Here is a 24,800-nt window from a genome sequence, read left to right as displayed (position 1 = left end):
TCAAATTTGTAACCTAGAGCAATGTAACCTTAAAAACAACAAATATTTTTTAATTCCTGGGCTTTGAAATGGGAAAAAAAAGAATCGATAAGATAAAAAAGTTTTACATGAAATAGCTTGTTCTTGCTCGATATGCCTCTGTGGGCACTCTGCCTATTCATGCATTAATTATATGAAAGTAGCAAAAAAGAAAATTGCATGTATAACAGTAAACAAATGTAATTGAAAAGCTTTCGTAAATACTTGTTGCACTTCTATCAGCTTAATGTAAAGAAATATCAAATTACTACAAATCATTCTCTTGTCCACAACTATCTCATTTTTGTCTCTGTGAGATGTGAAATGAGTAAAAGAACAAGTTGGTTGACACTTAACATTTTCTGGGATACTGTGGCTCCTACGGACTCTAGATTCCCCATGTCCCCGATAAAGGGGATACTCGTTTATTGTTTGATTTACGTACTGACTTGATTCTGCCCTGTGTAAGTGTGACATGTTATTTTGAAGATGATGGTATTGCGTTTCTTGATGCTTTGATAAGTTGCTGTGAAGGTGATACTGTTTTTCAAATTATTGTTTAAAATCAAAACAACACATTGATGTATATATGATGTGATGCTTTAATAAAAAGTTTTACGAGAAAAAAAATATTAAACTGGTAATTTAATTAGCCCCAATAATTTACCAGGTGTGAAAAAGGGTGGTAGCCTCGGGCTTTAATGCCTGGGCCTATTCAATTAGAGCTCCTTTTTCTTGCCCGGTAAATTACACTGTTAACGGGCATTACCAAATAGAATCTGAGATAAGTTCCTGGTATGTGTTAACATGGTCATGGCACCCCGAAAACATACTATTTATCAGGAATTTCTTTTTGGGTCTTCTTAGACCTGTTAACTGCCATCTGCCTTTGGGGCTAATTGAATAATCTCAGGGGATCAATTATTATCCGTTGGTAATTGAATCCCCCTCCCAGATGTTTTAAGGAGGGAGCTAATTCTGCATCAGTTCTTATGCTATGTATAAACTTGAACAATCTGACCGACTTTACCATTTTCAGAGTGATTACGCAATTTTAAGATTAATCAGATTGTGTGTACATTTATCATTGCAATCTGAATGATCTGTTTTAAGATAGTCACAAAGGTGAAGTTTTTAAGTAAATTATTAGAAATCTCTGACAGTGTTCTGAAATATTAAGCCTAAGGAGACTATTCAATTAGCATGCGGTAATTTACTGCAGCTAATTGATTTGTCAGGGGCTATTCAGTTAGCCCCGATACGAGGCCCTTATTGGGGATTATGCATCTGGTTCTTCAGACATGCAAAGCACAATCCCCAATAAACAGCCCTCAGATCTGGCGATAACACATGGGTCCGGATGCTAATCCCGTATCCCATGAATTATCACACAGAAACTGGACATTTTTCTCCCAAAAACTGGGCATTAATTCAATAGCCCGATGATGAGCATTGGTCAAAAATCTCGCTTTCTGTTGATTTGTTTTTTTTGGGAGAGAAAGTATCGGGGTTAATTGAATACCAGCCTAAGTGTTCAGAACTGTGGTGAGGTTACATAGAAGCATACAATTTAATGGTATACAATAACCACTTGGCCCGTCTAGTCTGCACACACACACACACACACACACACACACACACACACACACACACACACACACACACACACACACACACACACTAAGGTTTCATTATTCTTATTGTACAGGGTGCTTACAGTATATTCTGTTTTGTTTCCGATTTATTAGGCATGGAGAAAAAGTCAGCTTGAGCACAAAGTGTGCAGAAATGGACAAAGAGCTGATCAGCTGCTTGGGAGTATCCCCCGCTGTACTCAACAACGTCATCTTTTGCCACCAGGAGGACTCTAACTGGCCTCTGAGCGAGGGGAGGCAGCTAAAGATAAAATTTGATGAAATCTTCTCAGCAACCAGGTACAGCTTGTTTTATTTACGTCTGAATCACTTTGATTTTTCAAACCTACAGAAGTAGGTCTACAAGATCGACAAATCGGCACTGATTTATACAAAGTACCGTCAAAGGTGTTTCTTTCATCATTTATACGTTTATGATCAAATTTAAATTGAGTTAATGCCGAAACATTTGAGCCAGTTAGCTATAGTCTTCCTCCAGTATATGTCATTTCACATTATGGGTTTGATGCGGAGGTGAACATATTGATCTGTCAGTGGAGCATGTGTGCGGAATATGTGTGATCTATATGAATAACTGGTCAGAATAAGAATAAATAAATGTTTGCACAGTCATAAGCATTAGATTAATATGTTTGTTTCCAAGCTTAGTGCAAGTGTGCACTGATGGTAAGTAGCAAAATAAATGTATGGCTAGGGGGCCGATGCACTAAAAGATGTGTGCATTGTGCATGCACTGCTGGAGCACACATGCCGCATTTCCGTCAGCTCATTATCAGGCTCTATATGTGAAAGCTGCTATTATAATTATTTTTCTTGTAGTGTATGCTTGTAGAAGTTATAAAAGAAAGTTACTGTGGCAGTTTCCCTACTGTTTTTTATTTTTTTTATTCTTTGCAGATTCTTTGCATCTGTCCCTGTTTTTCAAAAAATGTCAGACAAAAGAAGCAGTCCCTAAGCCTCCCCTGGGGCAATATCTGTGGTATTGTTCGCTTGCTCTAAACTGCCTACTAGACAGACTGAGGAAGACATCCTTTGCCAGTCTTGTGGTGCTAAGGCCCGCCTGCCTTCTACGCTGGCAGGTGGTAACGGTGACTTGGTAGATTCTATTTTGGCGAAATGGTAACGAAGACTATGGTGTTTATGTAGAAAGAGAGAGGGGGGGTAGCATAAGAGCTCACCTTGCGGGTGTATGCAAATAGAAATAGAAGGAAATAGTATATCTATTGTGTGAAGTTGTGTGTATTTGAAATAGGGGTGTTATCGTGTGTATAGAGGAAAGAACAGAGTTAAAGGACGAGTGTATTGTAGTATTTGGCTGCTTAGTCTATGTCACAATGCTCTGAGGTGTATTTAAAGTTCAAGGAAAAAGAAACAAGAAGGTCAGGGCAGTGTCACTCACACCAGGAGTCTCTCTAGCAGAGGTGTCAGGAAATCCTTTAGGGAACCCTTAATACATAGGCCCCTAATCCCGGAGCCTATGTCCCCTGTCGGTGATTGCAAATGACCTTAATGTGGATCATCCATAAAAATTCATAAGAGTTCAGAAAAATTCAAGGGGTGCTGGAGCGTAGTAAGTGTGGAAGTGGGTTGCGGCGTCCCATTGTGCACTCTCCACTTACCGCTAAGTGATATTCATCTAATGGTTTGTGGGCTTCTGGCGCGCCTTCAATTGCGCACTGTGGTGCAGAGTCTAAGTGACGTCTGTCAGCACTTATGGCGGTGGGTGATGTCGGACTACACACAGGATCACTGTCCTCCTTAGTCCCAGAATGTGCTCGAGTGTCTAGCCTTTCCGGGAACTCTTATAAATTTTTATGGACGATCTACATTAAGGTCATTTGCAATCACCGACAGGCGACATAGGCTCTGGGATTAGGGGGATATGTGTAAAGGGTTCCCTAAAGGATTTTCTGACACCTCTGCTAGAGAGACTCCTGGTGTGAGTGACACTGCCCTGACCTTCTTGTTTCTTGTTCCTTGAACTTTAAATACGCCTCAGAGCATTGTGACATAGATTAAGCAGCCAAATACTACAATACACTCGTCCTTTGACTCTGTTCTTTCCTCTATACACACGATAACACCCCTATTTCAAATACACACAACTTCACACAATAGATATACTATTTCCTTCTATTTCTATTTTTATTCGCATACACCCGCAAGGTGAGCGCTTACACCACCCCTCTCTCTTTCTATAGAATGCTTTTGCACTGAGTTTGAACAACCAGTTGCAGGCTGGGGGAAAATTCTGCCCATATTTATAAAGCCGCAATCATTTACAAGGCAAAGCCAGGTTGGTTTTGCCTTTTAAATGATTGCCACTTTAAAAATACGGGCAGACTCACCAGAATTCCCACAAAGCCTGCAGTTTGCAGGCTATTACGTAAGCCCTGATGACTGAAATGGTCGGCTGGTCCGTCATCCTTTGGCTTTACCTGAGCAAAATTTTTAGTCAATTTCCCTCTTAATTGCCACAGTTCAGTATCTTGTCATAAGGATAGTATTGGTCAGCCTTCCCAGGTCCTTATAGAGAAACCACAGATGGTCGCGATGTTGGATCCCAGCTAGCAACGTACGTCACAGTGCTGGCATCCCAGCTACAGTACATGCATGAGGCATGTCTTCTGCTGAGATATCTCCTGCATGCTCCTCCTGGAGATCTGACGGAAAAGTAAAGCTGCTTGCATACGTCTTTGAATTTTCATCCTTCTCTGTATTAGGCCCTAAGTCATTCAAATGTATTAACATTTTTTACTTTTATGTTTGGAATGTTGTACGGGACACACAAACTTACATCATTTTTCGGTGGTCCATAATTAGGAAAATTCAGAATCAGAATTTTTCTCTCAGGAGGAAGGGGAAGTTTCTGATTATTCTTATCAGGTCATGAATGAATTAGCATCTTAAGAAGTATCCCTTTTAAAAATAAATTTCTCTTACGTCCTAGAGGATGCTGGGGACTCCAAAAGGACCATGGGGTATAGACGGGATCCGCAGGAGACATGGGCACACTATAAGATTTGAATGGGTGTGAACTGGCTCCTCCCTCTATGCCCCTCCTCCAGACCTCAGTTAGATTCTGTGCCCAGAGAGACTGGACACACACTAGGGGAGCTCTCCTGAGTTTCTCTGAAAAGACTTTCTGTGAGGTTTTTTATTTTCATGGAATCCTGCTGGCTACAGGCTCCCTGCTTCGTGGGAGTGAGGGGAGAGAAGTCAGACCTACTTCTTCTGAGTTAAAGGCTCTGCTTCTTAGGCTACTGGACACCATTAGCTCCAGAGGGTTCGAACACTTGGTCCGCCTAGCTGCTTGTTCCCGGAGCCGGCCCGTCAACCCCCTTACAGCAGCCAGAAGAAAGAAGCCGGGTGAGTATATAGAAGAACAGAAGACTTCAGTAATGAGGTACAGCGCAGCGGTCGCGCTGCGCGCCATGCTCCCACACATACTTCCAACGGCACTTACAGGTTGCAGGGCGCGGGGGGGGGGGGGGGGGCGCCCTGGGCAGCATGTTACTGAAAGTCAGACTGGCTATAAAAGTGATGATATAAGTGCATAGGCACTAAATATGAGCCCCCGCCAGTATAAATATTCAAAATCGAGCGGGACTACAGCGCGCCGGGAGGGGGCGTGGCTTAGCCCTCACAGCTTACCAGCGCCATTTTCTTTCTTCACAGACTTGCAGAGACGCTGGCCCGGACCTCCACACTCTCCTGATAAAGTACAGGGAGCAAAACGGGGGGGAGGGGGGGGGTGGGGGCACATTAATTTGGTGCCATTATAACAGCGCAGACATCATATATTCTTTCTCAGTATTATATGGGTGCTGGGGTGTGAGCTGGTAAACTCCCTCTGTGTTTCTCTAATAGGCTTCCCTGTGGGTCTGTCCCCTATAGCCAGTGTGAGTGTGTGAGTGTCGGTACGGTTTGTCGACATGTCTGAGGCTGAGTGCTCCTCCCCGGGGGAAGTTACTGGGGGCGCAGAGAAGGATTTGGGAGTGACTCTGTCGGCACCGCCGACTGCTGATTGGGTAAATATGTTGAGTACATTGAATGCAAATGTGGCGTTATTGTCTAAAAGGTTGGATAAATCTGACTCTCAGACACAAACGTGGAGAAAATCCATGGAGGACGCCTTGTCCCAGGTACAAGTCCCCTCAGGGAAACAAAAGCGTCCATTTACCCAAATAGCTGATACGGATACCGACACGGACTCTGACTTCAGTGTCGACTATAGTGAGGCCAGTTTACATCCAAAATTGGTTAAGACTATTCAGTACATGATTGTAGCTATTAAAGATGTTTTACATATTTCTGAAGTACCTGCTGTTCCTGATACAAGGGTTTGTTTGTATAAGGGAAAGAAGCCTGAGGTGACGTTTCCCCCCCTCTCATGAACTGAACACTCTTTGTGAAAAGGCTTGGGAATCGCCTGATAAAAGGTGGCAGGTTCCGAAGAGAATTTTTATGGCATATTCTTTCCCCTCTGACGACAGGGAAAAGTGGGAGTCATCTCCCAATGTGGTCAAAGCTCTGTCGCAGCTGTCCAAGAAGATGGCGTTTCCGTCTCCCGACACTGCTGCCCTCAAGGACCCTGCGGATCGTAAGCAGGAAACGACATTAAAGGACATTTATGTCACTACGGGTGAACTCCTCAGACCTGCCGTGGCGTCGGCATCGGTGAGTAGTGCTATAGCTAAGTGGGCTGATAATTTGGCATCTGACATGGATACCCTGGATAGGGATAACATTGTTTTGACTCTCGGTTATATCAGGGACGCTGCAGCTTACGTAAAGGATGCGGCGAGGGATATTGGCCTCTTGGGATCAAGGGCCAATGCCATGGCAGTCTCGGCCAGGAGAGCATTGTGGATTCATCAATGGAATGCTGATGCCGACTCCAAGAAAGCTATGGAAGCTCTCCCATATAAAGGTAGTGTCTTGTTTGGTGACGGCCTCTCTGACCTGGTGTCTACCGCTACAGCGTGTAAGTCATCTTTTCTACCTTATGTTCCAGCACAACAGAAAAAGGCACCCCATTATCAGATGCAGTCCTTTCGGCCTAATAAATACAAAAAAGGAAGAGGCTTGTCCTTCCTTGCTTCAAAAGGTAGAGGAAGGGGGAAAAGGTCGCCTGCTGTGTCAGGCTCCCAGGACCAAAAGTCCTCCCCGGCCTCTGCCAAGTCCACCGCATGACGCTGGGGCTCCCCTACGGGATTCCGTGGTGGTGGGGGCGCGTCTTCGACTCTTCAGTCAGGTCTGGTTTCACTCGGGCCTAGATCCTTGGGTGTTAGACATAGTATCCCAAGGGTACAAACTGGAGTTTCAGGAGGTGCCCCCCCCCCCCCACCGATTTTTCAAATCAGCCTTGCCAGTTTCTGTCCCAGAAAGGGAAGTAGTGTGTGCTGCGATACAAAAGCTGTGTCAACAGAGTGTCATTGTCCAGGTACCCCCGTCCCAACGGGGAGAAGGGTTTTATTAGAGCCTCTTTGTCGTACCAAAGACGGTTGGCTCGGTCAGACCAATCCTGAACCTAAAATCCCTCAATCTGTATTTGAAAACTTTCAAGTTCAAGATGGAATCTCTTCGAGCAGTGATCTCCAGTCTGGAAGGGGGGGATTTTATGGTGTCAGTCGACATAAAAGATGCCTACTTACACGTCCCGATATATCCTCCGCATCAAGCTTTCCTGAGATTTGCGGTGCAGGATTATCATTACCAATTTCAGACGTTGCCGTTTGGGCTTTCCACGGCCCCGAGGGTCTTCACCAAGGTGATGACGGAAATGATGGTACTCCTACGCAAGCAGGGTGTCACAATTATCCCGTACTTGGACGATCTCCTGATAAAGGCGAGATCAAAGGAGCAGTTGCTAAGAAATGTGGGACTCTCCATGACGGTTCTGCAACATCATGGTTGGATTCTGAATTTGCCAAAGTCTCAGTTGATTCCGACAACTTGGCTGCCTTTCTTAGGCATGATCCTGGACACGGAGCTGCAGAGAGTGTTTCTTCCAGCGGAAAAAGCTCTGGAAATCCAATGCATGGTCAAGGAGATTCTGAAACCGGCAAGAGTGTCGATTCATCAATACACTCGAGTGCTAGGGAAGATGGTTGCGGCTTATGAAGCCATTCCGTTTGGCAGGTTTCATGCCCGGGTGTTTCAGTGGAACCTGGTGGACAAATGGTCCGGGTCTCCCCTGCACATGCACCGGAAAATAAGTCTATCTTCCAGGACCAGAATATCTGTCCTGTGGTGGCTGCAAAGTTCTCACCTTCTAGAGGGACGCAGGTTCGGGATCCAGGATTGGGTCCTGCTGACCACGGATGCAAGTCTCCGAGGTTGGGGAGCAGTCACACAAGGAAGAAGTTTCCAGGGAAAATGGTCAAGCCAGGAAACTTGTCTTCACATAAACGTTCTGGAGTTAAGAGCCATTTACAACGGCCTTCTGCAAGCGGAACACCTTCTTCGAGGTCTACCTGTCCTGATTCAGTCGGACAACGTAACAGCAGTGGCGTACGTAAACCACCAGGGCAGAACAAAGAGCGGCGATGGCGGAGGCCACAAGAGGTCTCCGCTGGGCGGAAAAGCACGTGAGCGCTCTGTCAGCAGTCTTCTTTCCGGGCGTGGACAACTGGGAAGCAGACTTCCTCAGCAGACATGATCTCCATCCAGGAGAGTGGGCTCTTCATCAAGAGGTATTTGCAGAAGTGACAAGGCGTTGGGGAATTCCTGAAATAGACATGATGGCGTCTCGCCTCAACAAGAAGCTTCCGAAGTATTGTTCCAGGTCAAGGGACCTCCAAGCCAGTGCAGTGGACGCCCTGGTAACTCCGTGGGTGTTTCAGTCGGTATATGTGTTCCCTCCGCTTCCTCTCAATCCAAAAGTGTTGAGGATCATAAGACGAACAAGGGTTCCGGCAGTACTCGTCGTTCCAGTTTGGCCACGGAGGGCCTGGTATCCAGGTCTTCAGGAATTGCTCATGGCCGCATCCTCTCAGAGAGGACCTGTTACTGCAGGGGCCATGCGTATTTCAAGACTTACCGCGGCTGCATTTGACGGCGTGGAGGTTGAACGCCAAATCCTAGCTCGAAAGGGTATTCCCGGGGAAGTCATCCCCACTCTCCTTAGGCTAGAAAGGAGGTCACGGCGAAGCATTATCACCGTATTTGGAAAACATATGTGTCGTGGTGTGAAGCCAAGAAAGCTCCTACGGAGGAGTTTCAGCTGGGTCGTTTCCTCCATTTTTTGTAGGCAGGTGTGGATGCAGGCCTGAAATTGGGTTCCATCAAAGTGCAGATTTCGGCTTTATCTATTTTCTTTCAAAAAGAACTGGCCGCCCTTCGTGAGGTTCAGACTTTCGTGAAGGGAGTGCTGCATATCCATCCTCCGTTTGTGCCACCCGTGGCGCCGTGGGATCTTGACGTGGTGTTACAATTTCTTATGTCTCACTGGTTTGAACCTTTGCGAAAAGTTGAGTTGAAATTTCTCACTTGGAAAGTGGTCATGCTTTTGGCCTTGGCGTCCGCCAGACGGGTATCGCAATTGGCGGCTTTGTCTCACAAGAGCCCATATTTGATTTTCCATGTGGATAGATCGGAATTGAGGACTCGTCAACAATTTCTGCCGAAGGTGGTTTCTTCGTTTCACATAAATCAGCCTATTGTGGTGCCTGTGGCTACGGATGCCGTGACGGTGCCAAAATCTCTTGATGTCGTAAGAGCTTTGAAAATTTATGTCGCCAGAACGGCTCTTGTTAGGAAAACGGAGGCTCTGTTTGTCCTGTATGCTTCCAACAAGATTGGAAATCCTGCTTCCAAGCAGACTATTGCATGCTGGATTTGTAATACGATTCAGCACGCTCATTCTACGGCTGGATTGCCGTTGCCGAAGTCAGTGAAGGCCCATTTTACCAGGAAGGTGGGCTCATCTTGGGCGGCTGCCCGAGGGGTTTCGGCACATCAACTTTGCCAAGCAGCTACGTGGTCGAGTTCAAACACTTTTGCTAAGTTCTACAAGTTTGATACCCTGGCTGATGAGGACCTCATGTTTGCTCAATCGGTGCTGCAGAGTCGTCCGCACTCTACCGCCCGGTCTGGAGCTTTGGTATAGACCCCATGGTTCTTTTGGAGTCCCCAGCATCCTCTAGGACGTAAGAGAAAATAGGATTTTAATACCTATCGGTAAATCCTTTTCTCCTAGTCCGTAGAGGATGCTGGGCGCCCATCCCAGTGCGGACTGTTACTTGCAGTTGTTGTTTTCGGTCACTCGAAGGTTGTGTATCGGTTATGTTCAGCTTGTTGCTGTTTTTCGTTCATACTGTTCTCTGGTATTCCTGGTAATCCAGTTGTACGGTGTGTTGTGGTGTGAGCTGGTATGTATCTCACCCTTAGTTTAACAAAAATCCTTTTCCTCGAAATGTCCGTCTCCCTGGGCACAGTTCCTATAACTGAGGTCTGGAGGAGGGGCATAGAGGGAGGAGCCAGTTCACACCCATTCAAAGTCTTATAGTGTGCCCATGTCTCCTGCGGATCCCGTCTATACCCCATGGTCCTTTTGGAGTCCCCAGCATCCTCTACGGACTAGGAGGAAAGGATTTACCGGTAGGTATTAAAATCCTATTTTTGATTATTTTCCGGTATACTACAGGCTTATAATGCACTATTGAGAGATGTGTGTTCAAAGTTCCATGATTTGTGCTATAGTGTTCAATCTAGGATTTTAAGGGGCAATGGAGGTAATTCTGAGTTGATCGCAGCAGGATTTTTGTTAGCAGTTGGGCAAAACCATGTGCACTGCAGGGGAGCCAGATATAACATGTGCAGAGAGAGTTAGATTTGGGTGGGTTATTTTGTTTCTGTGCAGGGTAAATACTGGCTGCTTTATTTTTACACTGCAATTTAGATTGCAGATTGAACACACCACACCCAAATCTAACTCTCTCTGCACATGTTATATCTGCCTCCCCTGCAGTGCACATGGTTTTGCCCAACTGCTAACAAAAATCCTGCTGTGATCAACTCAGAATTACCCCCAATGTGCTGACCATTGATGAGGGCACAATTGAAGTTTGTTAAAATTGATGTATACAGTTGTATATGCATCAGTAATCTATATAAAAAAATGGCCGTATGTGTATATATGTTCCAGCATAACTCTGGAATGCCTGGAGCAATTGACACCAAACGTGGTACTCATATGACTTACAATCTGGACCAAAATACAGTGGGGGTAAGACACCCCTAGCACCCCCAGGGGGTGGGGGTGACATGTAAAAATCCATAGTTTTCAGCATAACTCTGGAATAACTGGAGCAGTTTACACAGAGGCACCCACGTGTACGGGCAGAGGCACCCACGTGTACGGGCAGAGGCACCCACGTGTACGGGCAGAGGCACCCACGGGTAGGGGCAGAGGCACCCACGGGTAGGGGCAGAGGCACCCACAGGTAGTGGCAGAGGCACACAGAGGTAAGGGCAGAGGCAGACTCACCCACGGGTAAGGGCAGACTCACCCACGGGTAAGGGCAGACTCACCCACGGGTAAGGGCAGACTCACCCACGGGTAAGGGCAGACTCACCCACACCCACGGGTAAAGGCAGAGGCACCCACGGGTATGGGCAGAGGCACCCACGGGTATGGGCAGAGGCACCCACGGGTATGGGCAGAGGCACCCACGGGTATGGGCAGAGGCACCCACGGGTATGGGCAGACTCACCCACGGGTAGGGGCAGAGGCACCCACGGGTAGGGGCAGAGGCACCCACAGGTAGGGGCAGAGGCACACAGAGGTAAGGGCAGAGGCACCCACGGGTAAAGATAGAGGCACACCTGGGTAGGAGCAGAGGTACGTACGGGTAAGAGCATATGCACACATGGGTGGCGGCAGAGACATACTTTAGTTTCGAAGCTACGGTATGCAAGGGCCCTTTGACATAGTCAGCCTGCAAACTTAACATATTTAACATACAGCGGGCGGAGCTTGGCCTGTCGTCCCAGCATTTACAGCACTGAGCAGGGCAGCATCAGAGGCGGGACGGGGCAGCGAAGGAGGCGGACTATTCTCCTCAGCACCAGCATTTTGACAGCATCAATCCGGGGAAGCCCAGAGGTGCGGATTGGCATTACTCTCTAAATACCATAGTGAAGCATGGGTATTCTGCTAGTTAAACATAATATAATCAAAGATGCATTATATATGCGGTAATATAATGCCCCCATTTCATATTATACCACATGTAGTGCCCAAAATTCACATGCCACACAATAGTACCACCAAACCAAAACTGGCCAATAGGTGCTTATGAGGCAAGGTATAGGGGAGAGGGAGCTTGTGCTGTTGGATAAAAAAAATTGAACTAGCCGGTGTCCAGGCTTCCTGCTCCACTCTATAACCATGGTGATCCCAGTGTTCCCCATGGACTAAGAGAACGGATTTTACAAGTAAGGACAAAAATCCCCTTATTTTTGTATGTGCTTTTGCACGTAGTCCACAAATGCTAAAGAACTTTGTGTTTGGACATGTAGCAGTTTACCTTATTCACATTATGCCGCAGTAGTGCTCCTTGTTCACATTATACAACACAGTAGTACTTTATAGAAGAATGGAAACTACAGAGTGTATGATCTGTGCCCATTCCATTCTGATGGTTATACTGCAGCAGAGACTGTTCTCCGGCTTGTGTGGGGACAGTGGGGGTCACGATTGTTGTGCTACTGGCGACATTGGGCGGGTGTACCTAAGTTGTCCTCCTTGTCCTTTAAATGACGTATGCCTCATTGGGGCTGGACTGTGGCTGGGTTCCCAGCCGTTTGGTGCGCCCAGCTTATGTTGCTTCATGGTGTCTCCCATTCTTCCTGTATCAGTGTGTGTCTGCTGTGTGTGGCGGCACCATGCTCCGGAGAGGTGCAGGGTGCAAAACGACGCTTCCAAAATGGGCAGGGCACATTGCAACATTTACAAAATTGTCAGGACATGGCGCCCTGACAATCAGTGGCGGCTCCAGAGGGAAAGCTGCAGCACAGTACAAAATTCAAATAAGGGAGCCACACCAACTGCCAATGAGTCCTGGCCAGTGATGTTTGGCAGTGTTTGGAGTGACAGTTGGTGTGGCTCGACCTCTGGAGTCACCACTGGTGACAGTAATACCTAGTTTGAACACTAGGTCTAGATGGTCCTTGCTTGCAGATCTAGTCGATCTCTGTTGGTCAACCTCTTCGTGGATAACTTGTGTTAACGTTTGTCACATGAAGCTATAGTTCTTAAGAAAAATGTCTGTGCTGACCACGGTATTGAAAACTTTCTGAGGATCCTGCAGGTTGTGCTATGTGAGGCTTTTTTCCCCTTATGTTTTCTTAACTGGAGGATAATCTTTCCTATAGACTAACCATTGTACAGTCCTCATGCCCTCAAAACTTGAAGATGTTGTGCATTATCATCTATATACTAGGCTGTAGAGGGACCCAGACTAACCCACCCATAAATGCAAGATCCCTGCTGCACTTTGCTCCTTTCTCTTGCCTTCTTATGGGCTTCACTCTGAGGAAGTGGAGGGGGGCTATAGGAGAGAGGAGGCATCTGTTTTTCTCTTACGTCCTAGAGGATGCTGGGGTCCATATAAGTACCATGGGGTATAGCCGGGTCCAGCAGGAGCCATTGGAACTTTAAGAGTTTAACAGTGTGTTCTGGCTCTTCCATCTATGCCCCTCCTACCAGACTCAGTTTAGAAAATGTGCCCGGGGGAGCCGGTCACAGCTACGGGAGCTCTCCAGAGCTTCTTTAGAAAAGTTTATTTTAGAGTTTGTTTTTTTTACAGGGAGACTGCTGGCAACAGCCTGCCTGCAGCGAGGGAATAAGGGGGGGGAGCAGTGTCTGCCCTGCGGGGTCTGAGCCACTGTCTCCGCTGACTGGACACTGAGCTCCAGAGGGGAGTTCCCCGCCGCAGGGGATTGCTCACCTCAGCAGCATGCCGCCATCCCCTTACAGAGCTGAAGTGTGGCGAGTGATTCACCGACCCCCCTAGTAAGCGGGGGCCCGGTGTGAAGATGGCGGCAACAGGGTAGGAGCGCAGTACTTACTGCGCTCCGGGGAGCTCAGCGGTACTTAGGTGCGGCGCTGTGAGGGGCGCCCTGAGCCGGCGCCTTAACCCTACGCTTACCAAAAAGCCTGTCGGGGTCCGCGGATCTCAGCCAGCACAAAATCCTCTGGCCAGTATAATCTTGAAAGAGCAGGAAGACAGTGCCATTAAGGGGGCGAAGCTTCTCAGAGCGGATCCAGCAGTGTTCAGCGCCATTTTCCTGCCTGCAGACACACTGCCAGTGGAAGAGCAGTCCCTCCAGAGTACCTCCAGCTATCTGTACGGTACCAGGGGGTTGTAGAAGGGAGGGGAGGCTGTGTAAAGACTGTGTCACCTATTAAGGGACACAGTCAGCGCTGATTAAGGGTCTCCCTATACCTATATAGCGCTGTGTGTGGGTTGGCTCCAATCTCTGTGTCTCTCTGCCATTCTTTGGGGGGAAACTTTCTGCCCTGTACCCTGTGTGTATGTGGGGTGTACAGGCAAACATGTCTAGAAACTCTGACTCATATGCTGCAGAGGATTTATCTTCTCAGCAAGATCACATCCCATGTAATCAGGATTGCACTGTTGAAGCACAGATCCCTGCTAGAGAACCGGAGTGGTTAACCTTTCTTAGGGGGGCTATTTCTCAGATTTCTGAAAGGGTTGCAAGGGCTGAGCATGCTACTCAGGTATTGCAGTCCTCTATGACAGTATGGTCAGATACTGCTCCCTCGGGGCCCCCTGCGGTACATTCTCACAAACGTGCTCTTGCCCAGATTATGCAGGATGACAAGGATACCGATTCTGACACAGCAGACGGTGATGGGGATGTGTCGAGGGGGTCGACATCACTTGGTAAGGGGGTGCAGTTGATGATTGAGGCCATGCGGGATGTGTTACATTTTCTGACACACCTCCTGAGCAGGTTGAGGAGGCCTTTATCACGGACAGTAAGAAAGCCCATCTCACCTTACCGGCATCTAAGGAATTAAATGCTATAAATGAAAAAAGCCTGGGAAAACCCGGAGAAAAAATTCCAGATCCCTAAAAGGGTTCTGCTTGCTTTTCCCTTCCTGGAAGAGGATTACCCAGCGGATCGCAAAGTGGATGCTATGCTCAAATCCTTATACTTGGCTTCAGGGGCTATACTGCGGCCTACTATTGCCTGTGCATGGATTTAAAAAACTATAGCAAAGTGGTCAATCACTCTGCAGGAGGACTTGACTACGATGGATAAAGGTGACGTTGATTTATTTTTACGTAACATACATTATTCTGCAGGGTTCCTGGTAGAATCCATGAAGGATCTGGGTTCCATGGCTGCGGGGATCTCCTCCATGTCCGTCTCGGCTCGCAGGGGTCTCTGGCTGCGCCAATGGTCTGCGGACGTGGAATCCAGGAAAAGTGTGGAGAGCCTACCCTATACAGATCAGGTTTTGTTTGGGGAGGCGCTGGATGCGTGGATTGCCACCCGGAGTTATTCGAGGAGGTAACCAGTTCCTCACATAGACTTGATGGCCTCCCGCATCAACAAGAAGCTGCGGAGGTACTGTTCCAGGTCGAGGGACCCACAGGCAGTGGCGGTGGACGCACTAGTAACGCAGTGGGTGTTCATGTCAGTATATGTATTCCCTCCACTTCCTCTAATTCCAGGAGTTTTACAGCTTGTAAAAAAAACAAAAGTTCTGGCAACCCTCATTGCTCCAGACTGGCCAAGGAGGGCTTGGTATGCGGATCTGCTGAATCTACTGCTGGAAGATCCAAGGCCCCTACCTCTTCGAGAAAATCTTCTACTGCAGGGGCCGTTCGCTTATCAAGACTTACCACGGCTACGTTTGACGGCATGGCGGTTGAGTGACAGATCTTAGCTCGGAAGGGTATTCCGAGCGAGGTTATTCTTACCCTGATACAGGCTAGGAAGGGGGTAACGTCTAAACATTACCATCGAATTTGGAAAAAATATGTGTCTTGGTGTGAATCCAAGAAATTTCCTGCAGTGGAGTTTCAACTTGGACGTTTTCTTCTTTTCCTGCAAGCAGGTGTGGATATGGGCCTGAGATTGGGCTCCATCAAGGTCCAGATCTCAGCTTTGTTAATTTTCTTCCAGAAACAATTAGCTGTCCTCCCTGAGGTTCAGACCTTTTTGAAAGGGGTTCTGCACATCCAGCCTCCCTTTTGTGGCACCAACGGCACCATGGGATCTTGATGTGATGTTGCAGTTCCTGCAGTCGGATTGGTTTGAGCCTCTGCAGGAGGCTGAAATCAAATTTCTCATGTGGAAGGTGGTCACTCTGTTGGCCTTGGCTTCTGCTTGACGTGTGTCGGAATTGGGGGCTTTGTCCTGTAAAGTCCCTATCTGGTCTTCCATGAAGATAGGGCGCAACTCAGGACTCATCCACAGTTCCTTCCTAAGGTTGTGTCGGCTTTTCATATCAACCAACCTATTGTGGCTACTGACTCCTCAATTGCTTTCAAAGGCCTTGGATGTTGTGAGAACTTTGAAGATTTATGTGAAGAGGACTGCCCGTCTCAGGAAATCTGACTCTCTGTTTGTCCTATATGATCCCAAGAAAATTGGGTGTCCTGCTTTTAAGCAGTCGATTTCTCGCTGGATCAGGTTCACCATCCAGCATGCCTATTCTACGGCAGGATTGTCGTGTCCAAAATCGGTTAAGGCCCACTCTACTCGTAAAGTGGGTTCTTCCTGGGCGGCTGCCTGGGGTGTCTCGGCCTTGCAGCTTTGCCGAGCAGCTACTTGGTCTGGTTCGAACACATTTGCTAAGTTTTACAAGTTCGATACTTTGGCCTCTGATGACGTCAAGTTTGGTCAAACAGTTCTGCAGGAGCCTGCGCGCTCTCCCTCCCATTCTGGGAGTTTTGGTACATCTCCATGGTACTAATATGGACCCCAGCATCCTCTAGGAAGTAAGAGAAAATAGGATTTTAATTACCTACCGGTAAATCCTTTTCTCGTAGTCAGTAGAGGATGCTGGACGCCCGACCAGCGCTTCTTTGTCCTGCAGTGGTTATTTTTTTCAGTACTACCTGGTTCCTAGGTAAGTTCTGTGTTCGTTCCTGTTTCAGTACTGTTTCAGCTGTTTCTGAGTTTTTTAGGCCTGTTGGCCGGATTTGCCTTGTTGTGTGAGCTGGTATGAATCTTGCCACTATCTGTGCATTTTCTTCTCTCAAAGTATGTCGTCTCCTCGGGGACAGTTTCTATACTGAGTCTGGTAGGAGGGGCATAGAGGGAGGAGCCAGCCCACACTGTTAAACTCTTAAAGTGCCAATGGCTCCTAGTGGACCCGTCTATACCCCATGGTACTAATATGGACCCCAGCATCCTCTATGGACTACGAAAAAAGGATTTACCGGTAGGTAATTAAAATCCTATTTTTGTTTTGGTTAGTTCCAATGCCCTGTCTCGTAGACTTTGCTTCATTCCCCCTTACAGCCACGTCTTTGCAAGGAGTTGCAAATATTCTTTATCTCATTAATTTGATCAAATTGAATTTATTTTAGAAGGGGCAAAATGAAACTGTATCTAATCATTCAGGAGTTTCTTTCTCTAGCATCCATAAGGGATATTGAGGACATATTAGTATGATTGGGTATAGACGGGGTCCAAAGGAGGCGGTGCACTTTAAATTTCTTCAACTGGGTGTGCTGGCTCCTCCCCTCTATGCCCCCTTTCACAGGCAGTTTAGAAAAAAGTGCCCTTAGGAGAGGATGCACACTCTGCTAGCTCCAGAGTTTTTCTTCCATTTTATTTTAAACTTTTGTGATTTCGGTATGCTGTTTGGGCAACAGCATACCTGCACCGTGGGAGTTGAGGGGGGCACGGTCACCTGCCTTGCGAGGTGCAGAGCCGCTTCCCTGCTGCAGGACCACCGTCCTGAGGTGTTGTTTGTTCAGCGGGGCACTGCACCTTGGCTGTTGCAACCACAGCACACCGCATACCCCTAACAGATGCCTTAAGGTGAATGACGGTGGTGAGTACAAACCGCAGGCCCCGGTAGGGGGGATCCCCCGGTTCATGGTGCGGCAGTCATGTTAGGTTACAGCATGTTTTTGGAGACATGGCCAGTATATATATACTCAGTAGCTCCGACGCCATTACGGGGAGCGGAGCTACATCTGTGCGGGCTAAGCTGCATTTTGGCGCCTCCCTCTGCATAAGCAGAAGCCTCATACAGCTCCTCCGGACTCTGACACACACTGGATCACTGGTACCGGGTGTAGTTTTGGGGAGAGCCTCTTTGTGCACGTTACTTATTCCTAAAAGGGAAATCGTTGTAAACAAACCGTTTTCACTGATATGAAAATGCTGACAGCCTCACTGGGGTTCTCTAGCGTTGGGTGTGCTGGTGCCTTCTCTTCCTCTGTGTCTCCTCTCATTTGCAATAGGGCAGGCTGGCATTGAAAAACGGTCTGTGTTGTATGTGTATTGTTGTGTGTTTTCATCATGTTAAAACACAAGTTATGCATTATGTGTAACACCAGATTCTCCCCACTCTCATCTGGTTCCATTTCATGTGAGCAGTGTAGTCAGCCCTCACAAAACGTTGAGGAGAATGTGGAGGAGGGTCACGAGCCTTCCTGGCTGGGTGCAATCAAAACTATGATGTCTGATATGTCTTCTCAGCTCACTGCAAATGTCCACAAAACACAAGAACTGCAACAAGCAGTAGCAGATCTAGCTGCAAGGGCTGATGTTTCCCATCACCCGCTCTCTACTGCAGGTCCACATAAACGTGCTTTACCTGCACTTCTGTCAGAAACTGATGATGATATACAGGATGATGGGGACGATGTGGATCCCATAGTAGGGCATTGAATCCCTCATTTTAGCTATAAGGGATGTGCTAAAGCTCCCCCTAGAGGACGCAAATTAGCAGTCATTTTTCCTCCCTCAAGATAAACTGACTGTCACATTTCCTGATTCTAAAGAATTAGATTATTTATTTAAGCTAGCCTGGAAAAATCCAGATAAGAAATATCAGGTGTCAAAATGGTTTTTGCATACAATCCCCTTTGTGCCTGAGGGCAGAAAGTTCTGGGAAGAATCTCCGGCTGTAGACGTCTCAGTCTCTCGCCTCTCTAAGAAGGCGGTACTCCCGGCTCCGGGCTCCTTTACAGTGAAGGACCCAGGGGATAGAAAAATTTAAGCCACACTGATATCTATCTACATTGCTTCATATATATCTAAAGACCGGTTATTGCAGGTTGCTGGATGGACATGCAATTCATTCCTGCGCTACTCAAATTCAGGAGGGTCTCTTGAATGACATGACCCTGGTTACTACGGTAACTTTCCTAAAACACATTCAGGACACTGCAAGAGTCCTCTGTGACTCCCTAAAAGAGATTTGCAATATTAATGCTAGGACCACTGCTACGGCTGTGTCAGCGCGCAGAGCCATATGGTTGCGTCAGTGGATTGCAGACGCGGACTCCAAACGCAATGTGGAATCTCTTTCCTTTACAGGTGAATGGCTCTTCGGAGGCGAATTGGACGCATGGATCTCCAAAGTTACTGCTGGGAAATCCATGTTTCTTCCCTCAGGGGCTCCGCCTGCTAGACGTACCTACCTGGGACCGTCTACTCAGTCCTTTCGGTCCACCAGATTTCAATCTAGGGCCAGAGGTGCCTCCAGTGCAGCTAGAGGCACCACAGGTAAACCTAAGAAACCAGCCGTTGCCGGCTCTCAGGAACAGAGCACCAGTTCAGCTTCCGCAAAAAACCTCAGCATGACGGTGCCCGCCCACCCTGGGAGGATCTCGAAGGTGGGAGCTCGGTTACGTCACTTCGGCAACATCTGGGAAAGTTCCTGCCAGGACACCTGGGTAAGGGACCTTATATTTCAGGGTTACAAGCTGGAGTTCGACGGTGCTCCTCCCCAATGATTTTTCAAATCAATCTTACCAGCTTTAGAAAATATACGTGTTACGCTACTACTGGCCATCACAAAGTTGGTCCAGTCCCATGTCATTGTTTCAGTACCCCTACAACAGCAAGGACAAGGTTACTACTCCAGTCTGTTCGTAGTGCAAAACCAGATGGGTCTGTGAGGCCAATTTTTAATCTGAAGTCCTTGAATCCTTACCTAAAGGTTTTCAAATTCAAGATGGAATCTTTGAGAGCAGTGATCGCAGGCCTGGAACAACAGGAATTCCTAGTGTCCCTGGATATCAAGGACGCCTACCTCCATATCCCAATTTGGCCTCCTCATCAGGCCTATCTGAGGTTCGCCCTGTGGAACGATCACTACCAGTTCCAGGCGTTAACCTTCGGCCTGTCTACAGCTCCGAGGGTGTTCACGAAGGTGATGGCGAAAATGATGTTCCAGTTCAGAGTCGGGGTCAACGTGATCCCTTACCTGGACGATCTCCTGATAAAATCGAGATCCAGGGAGCTTCTACTGCTCCATGTAGATCGCACTATCCACCTTCTGTCACACTACGGGTAGATCCTCAATATACAGAAGTCCCTCCTGGAGCCATCTCAGCGGCTCCTGTTTCTGGTAATGCTGCTGGACACTGTAGCTCAGAAAGTGTTCCTCCCTGAGGACAAAGTGAGAACTCTCCAGGAAATGGTTCGCATGGTTCTCCGACCGACTCGAGTATCCATTCATATTTGTATAAGCTTGTTGGAAAAGATGGTAGCCTCGTACGAGGCCATTCAGTATGGAAGGTTCCATGCCAGACCCTTTCAATTGGACATCCTGAACAAGTGGTCCGGTTCCCATCTTCAGATGCACCGGATGATTCAACTGTCACCCTAGGCCAGGATTTCACTCCTGTGGTGGCTGCAGTCTTCCAATTTGCTGGAAGGTCGACGCTTCGGGATTCATGATTGAATACTCCTCATGACGGATGCCAGTCTGAGAGGATGGGGAGCTGTGACCCAAGGGGTGCAGTTCCAGGGCAGGTGGTCTGCCCAAGAGGCCCTACTTCCGATCAACATCTTGGGCTATCTACTGATTCAGGCCTCCCTTCTGCTCCGGGATCAGGCAATTCAGGTACAGTCGGACAACGCCACAGCTGTGGTGTACATTAATCGACAAGGAGGGACAAATAGTAGGGCCTGCATGCGAGAAGTATCAAGAATACTCCTCTGTATGGAAAGAAATGCAAGAGCACAGTCTGCAATCTTCATTCTGGGAGTGGACAACTGGGAAGCAGACTTCCTGAGTCGCCACGATCTCCACCCAGGGGAGTGGGGCCTATATCCTCAGGTGTTTCAACAGATCATCGACAGGTGGGCTTGCGCATGGATCAGCATGATGGCGTCTCGCCTCAACAAGAAACTTTGCTGCTATTGCTCGCGATCCAGAGACCCTCAGGCGTGCGCAGTGGATGCACAGACGTCACCTTGGCCTTACCAGTTGGTCTACGTATTTCCTCCGATTCCGTTGATCCCAAAGGTGCTCAAGAGGATCTGGCATCAAGTACAAGCAATTCTGCTTGCCCCGGATTTGCCCCGGAGAGCGTGGTACACGGATCTTCTGGGCATGGCCTAGAAGACCCTTGGTCTCTGCCAGTAAGAAGGGATGTTCTTCAGCAAGGTCTTACGGCGGCTTCGTTTGACGGCATGGAAGTTAAGCGGAACATCCTAACTCACAAGGGACTTTCCAAAAAGGTCATTGCAACTATGGTGCAATCCAGGAAACCTGTGATGTCAAAACACTATCATAATATCTGGCGGATATATGTCTCCTGGTGCGAGGAGCACACATTTCCATCTGCCGAATTCCACTTGGGTAGATTCCTTCGTTCCTGCAGGCTGGAGTGGATAAAGGCTTACGTCTGGGATCCATTAAGGCCCAGATTTCAGCTCTTTCAATCTTCTTCCAAAAGAGTGTTTACAAAAGATATACACCTGGCGCTATTATCCTCAAAGTTGTCAGCAGCTAGTCCCGGGGATTAAGTTCCAATTGCCCCAAATTTAGAAATAGAAAAAAGGAATATGAGACCACGCTTCTTACTTTGATAAACCTTTATAAAATAAAACACAATAAATTACAATAACACACATAAATACCTGCCAGTATTTTAAAAATATATATTATATTCCACAACATATAAAAAACAGTATCACTTAGCCACTTTGGGAACTGTCAATTCCGGCACTCTATTTATTACAATGAGGCTCTCATTTGATGTTGTAGTTATAGAGATATCTATCTATAGTCTCTGGAGGCAAAAAATCATCTGAAATGTGCAAATTGATATCCCATTGCAGATGTTATGAGGCAATTCTTTCAGGTCCACCATGCAAATGTACCAATATTGAATCAAATAAGTATTAAGCAGTTCCTTTTAGTCATGCCATGCACATGCATAAGTATTACAGCGTGTTAGTAGAAAGCAGTTCCTTCAGGCATACTATGCACATGTACCAATATCACTGCAGGTTAGTGGTAAACAGTTCTTATAAGTGCACCATGCAAAGCACCAATTATATCTCTCACAGCTGCTCCTTTCGCTTGTAGCTTTACCTGGACTTTCAAGCTGCTGTATAGAGTCCCTTTTGTTTCCCCTTAGCACTGGGGTGCGTGAATGGAAATGATCCGGCCGGCTTAGCAACCAAATGCTGCAGGAGTATTTTCCTTTTCTTAGGTGTCCTGTCCGTGACAGACGCGTTTCTCCGCCTCCTAATTACCATCAGCAGCTTCCTCAGACTGTCACTGAGGAAGCCGCTGATGGTAATTAGGAGGCGGATAAATATTTTTAAAATACTGGACGGTATTTATATTTGTTATTATAATTTATTGTGTTTTATTTTATAAAGGTTTTTCAAAGTAAGAAGCGCGGTCTCATATTACTTTTTTCTTCTTCCAAAAGAAGTTGGCTATGCTGCCTGAAGTTCAGACCTTCTTGCAAGTGGTGCTTCACATACAAACTCCGTTTGTGCCGCCTACGGCACCTTGGGATTTGGATGTGGTGTTACGATTTCTGCAGTCCTCCTGGTTTGAACCGCTGATGACGGTGGAAGACAAGTACCTCACGTGGAAGACGGTGATGTTACTGGCCCTGGCTTCGGCTAAGCATGTATCTGAATTGGGGGCCTTATCGTGTAAGAGTCCTTACTTGGTCTTTTACGAGAACAGAGCGGAGCTCAGGACTAGTCAGCAGTTCCTGCTGAAGGTAGTCTCTGCGTTTCATTTGAATCAACCTATTGTGATTCCGTCCAGTTCTGGCACTTCTGCCCTTCCGGAGGCATTGGATGTGGTGCGAGCCTTGAAGATGTATGTCAAGAGGACGGCTCGGATCAGAAAGATGGATTCCTTGTTCGTGCTGTATGATGCACAGAAAAAGGGTTGCCCTGCTTCGAAGCAGTCCATTGCTCGTTGGCTTCGGCTTACTATCCATCAAGCCTATGTGTCCGCAGCCTTACCGGTTCCACAGTCTCTGAAGGCCCATTCTACTAGATCGGTGGTGTCTCAGCCCTGCAACTGTGCTGAGCAGCTACCTGGTCGGGGAAGAACACCTTTGTGAAGTTCTACAAGTTTGATACCCTTGCCAAAAAGGATGCATAGTTTGGGCAGGCGGTGATGCAGATGTCTCCACACGTTCTCTCCCGTTCTGGAAGCTTTAAGACATCTCCATCATACTAATGTATCCCTTATGGATGCTAGAGAAAATAGGATTTTAAATACCTACCGATAAATCCTTTTCTCGTAGCCCATAAGGGATAATGGGCTGTGACTTTCTGCAGGTTCTCTGTTATGTGTTACCTGTTCAGCTGTTGCTGGTCCAGTTTTGTTATGGTGTGCTGGTGTGTAAATCTCACCACACTTATTGTTGTTATGTTCCTTCTCTCAAGTATGTAATTTCTCCTTCGGGCATGGTTTTACCTATAACAACCTGTGGGAGGGGGCATAGAGGGGAGGAGCCAGCACACCCAGTTGAAGAAATTTGAAGTGCACTGGCTCCTTTTGACCCCGTCTATACCCCATCATACTGATGTGTCCCCAATATCCCTTGTGGACTACGAGAAAAGGATTTACCGGTAGGTATTTAAAATACTATTTTCTGTTTGATAATTATTCAAAACTAGATCTGCCGACTGACCAAATATGGTCATTCAGCAACTGGACTGAACAATGAGATCTATTGTATTTTAGTCCAAATGATAAAACTTAGGGGTTTATTTACTAAGCCATGGATGGAGATAAAGTGGACGGAGATAAAGTACCAGCCAATCAGCTCCTAAATGTCATGTCACAGGCTGGGTTTGAAAAATGACAGTTAGGAGCTGGTTGGCTGGTACTTTATTTCTGACCACATTATCTCCATCCAAAGCTTAGTAAATAGACCCCTTAATTTATGAATTCTAAAGTTATGATTGATTAATCATGAAATTTAATCTTATGTGATAAGAATTGTGTTTCTTTTGTTTTACTGGGCAGTTTTTGTTTCTCTTCTGCATTAAGGGTTATGAAATTGTACTGGCAGCTTCTCATTTTATATATTTAGGGTGACTATTTTAATATACTGTAGTTCAGGATCAGAGGCATATGACATTACATTGCATTGAGACAATTAATTAGAATTATAGGCTGTACTAACTGTTTTCCATTTTGTTGAAATCAATGGATTGCCCTCACAGGTCTGCTAGAGAAAAAGTGGAAATTTCTAGACTCTACATTACTGTACTTCTTCAAAATATATTTCTCTCAGGGGAGGGGGAAATTAAATTAAACAGGGGATGGGGAAATTAAATAACACAGCGATACCCAGAATAAGTATAAATAATAGTAGTAGTCCTCTTACTAGTGGCCCATATTACATCTTACCCTCACCATCCCTTATAACAATATTTCCTTAGAGTAATAAAGCTAGATCATTACATACGAACATACATTAAGTATATATTCGTTAGAGTTAATTAGACTAGAAATGGCTAAGTTACTAAGCACAGTCAAATTCTATATAGTAGGAATCATATTCAAGGCAATAATTCATACGGAAAGAGCCCAAGGATACCATGATTGCTTTCCCCCTTTTCTTTTTTGATTTCCGTAAGTGGGCCCATTCAGGTGTACAGATAGAATGATTTTAA

The 24,800-nt window shown here is 46.7% G+C and overlaps 1 protein-coding gene across 1 annotated transcript in view; it reads left to right on the top strand.

Moving 5' to 3' along the window:
- Window positions 1-24,800, top strand: part of RAD50 (RAD50 double strand break repair protein) — a 442,933-nt gene that overhangs the window by 87,805 nt on the left and 330,328 nt on the right. Inside the window, exon 5 of the mRNA XM_063928180.1 lies at window positions 1,767-1,952. Coding sequence (XP_063784250.1) covers window positions 1,767-1,952 — 186 coding nt within the window. The remainder of the gene's footprint in view (window positions 1-1,766; window positions 1,953-24,800) is intronic.

This window comes from Pseudophryne corroboree, chromosome 6 (assembly GCF_028390025.1).
Source record: "Pseudophryne corroboree isolate aPseCor3 chromosome 6, aPseCor3.hap2, whole genome shotgun sequence".
NCBI lineage: Eukaryota > Metazoa > Chordata > Amphibia > Anura > Myobatrachidae > Pseudophryne > Pseudophryne corroboree.
This window is presented reverse-complemented; position numbering and strand designations above follow the sequence as displayed.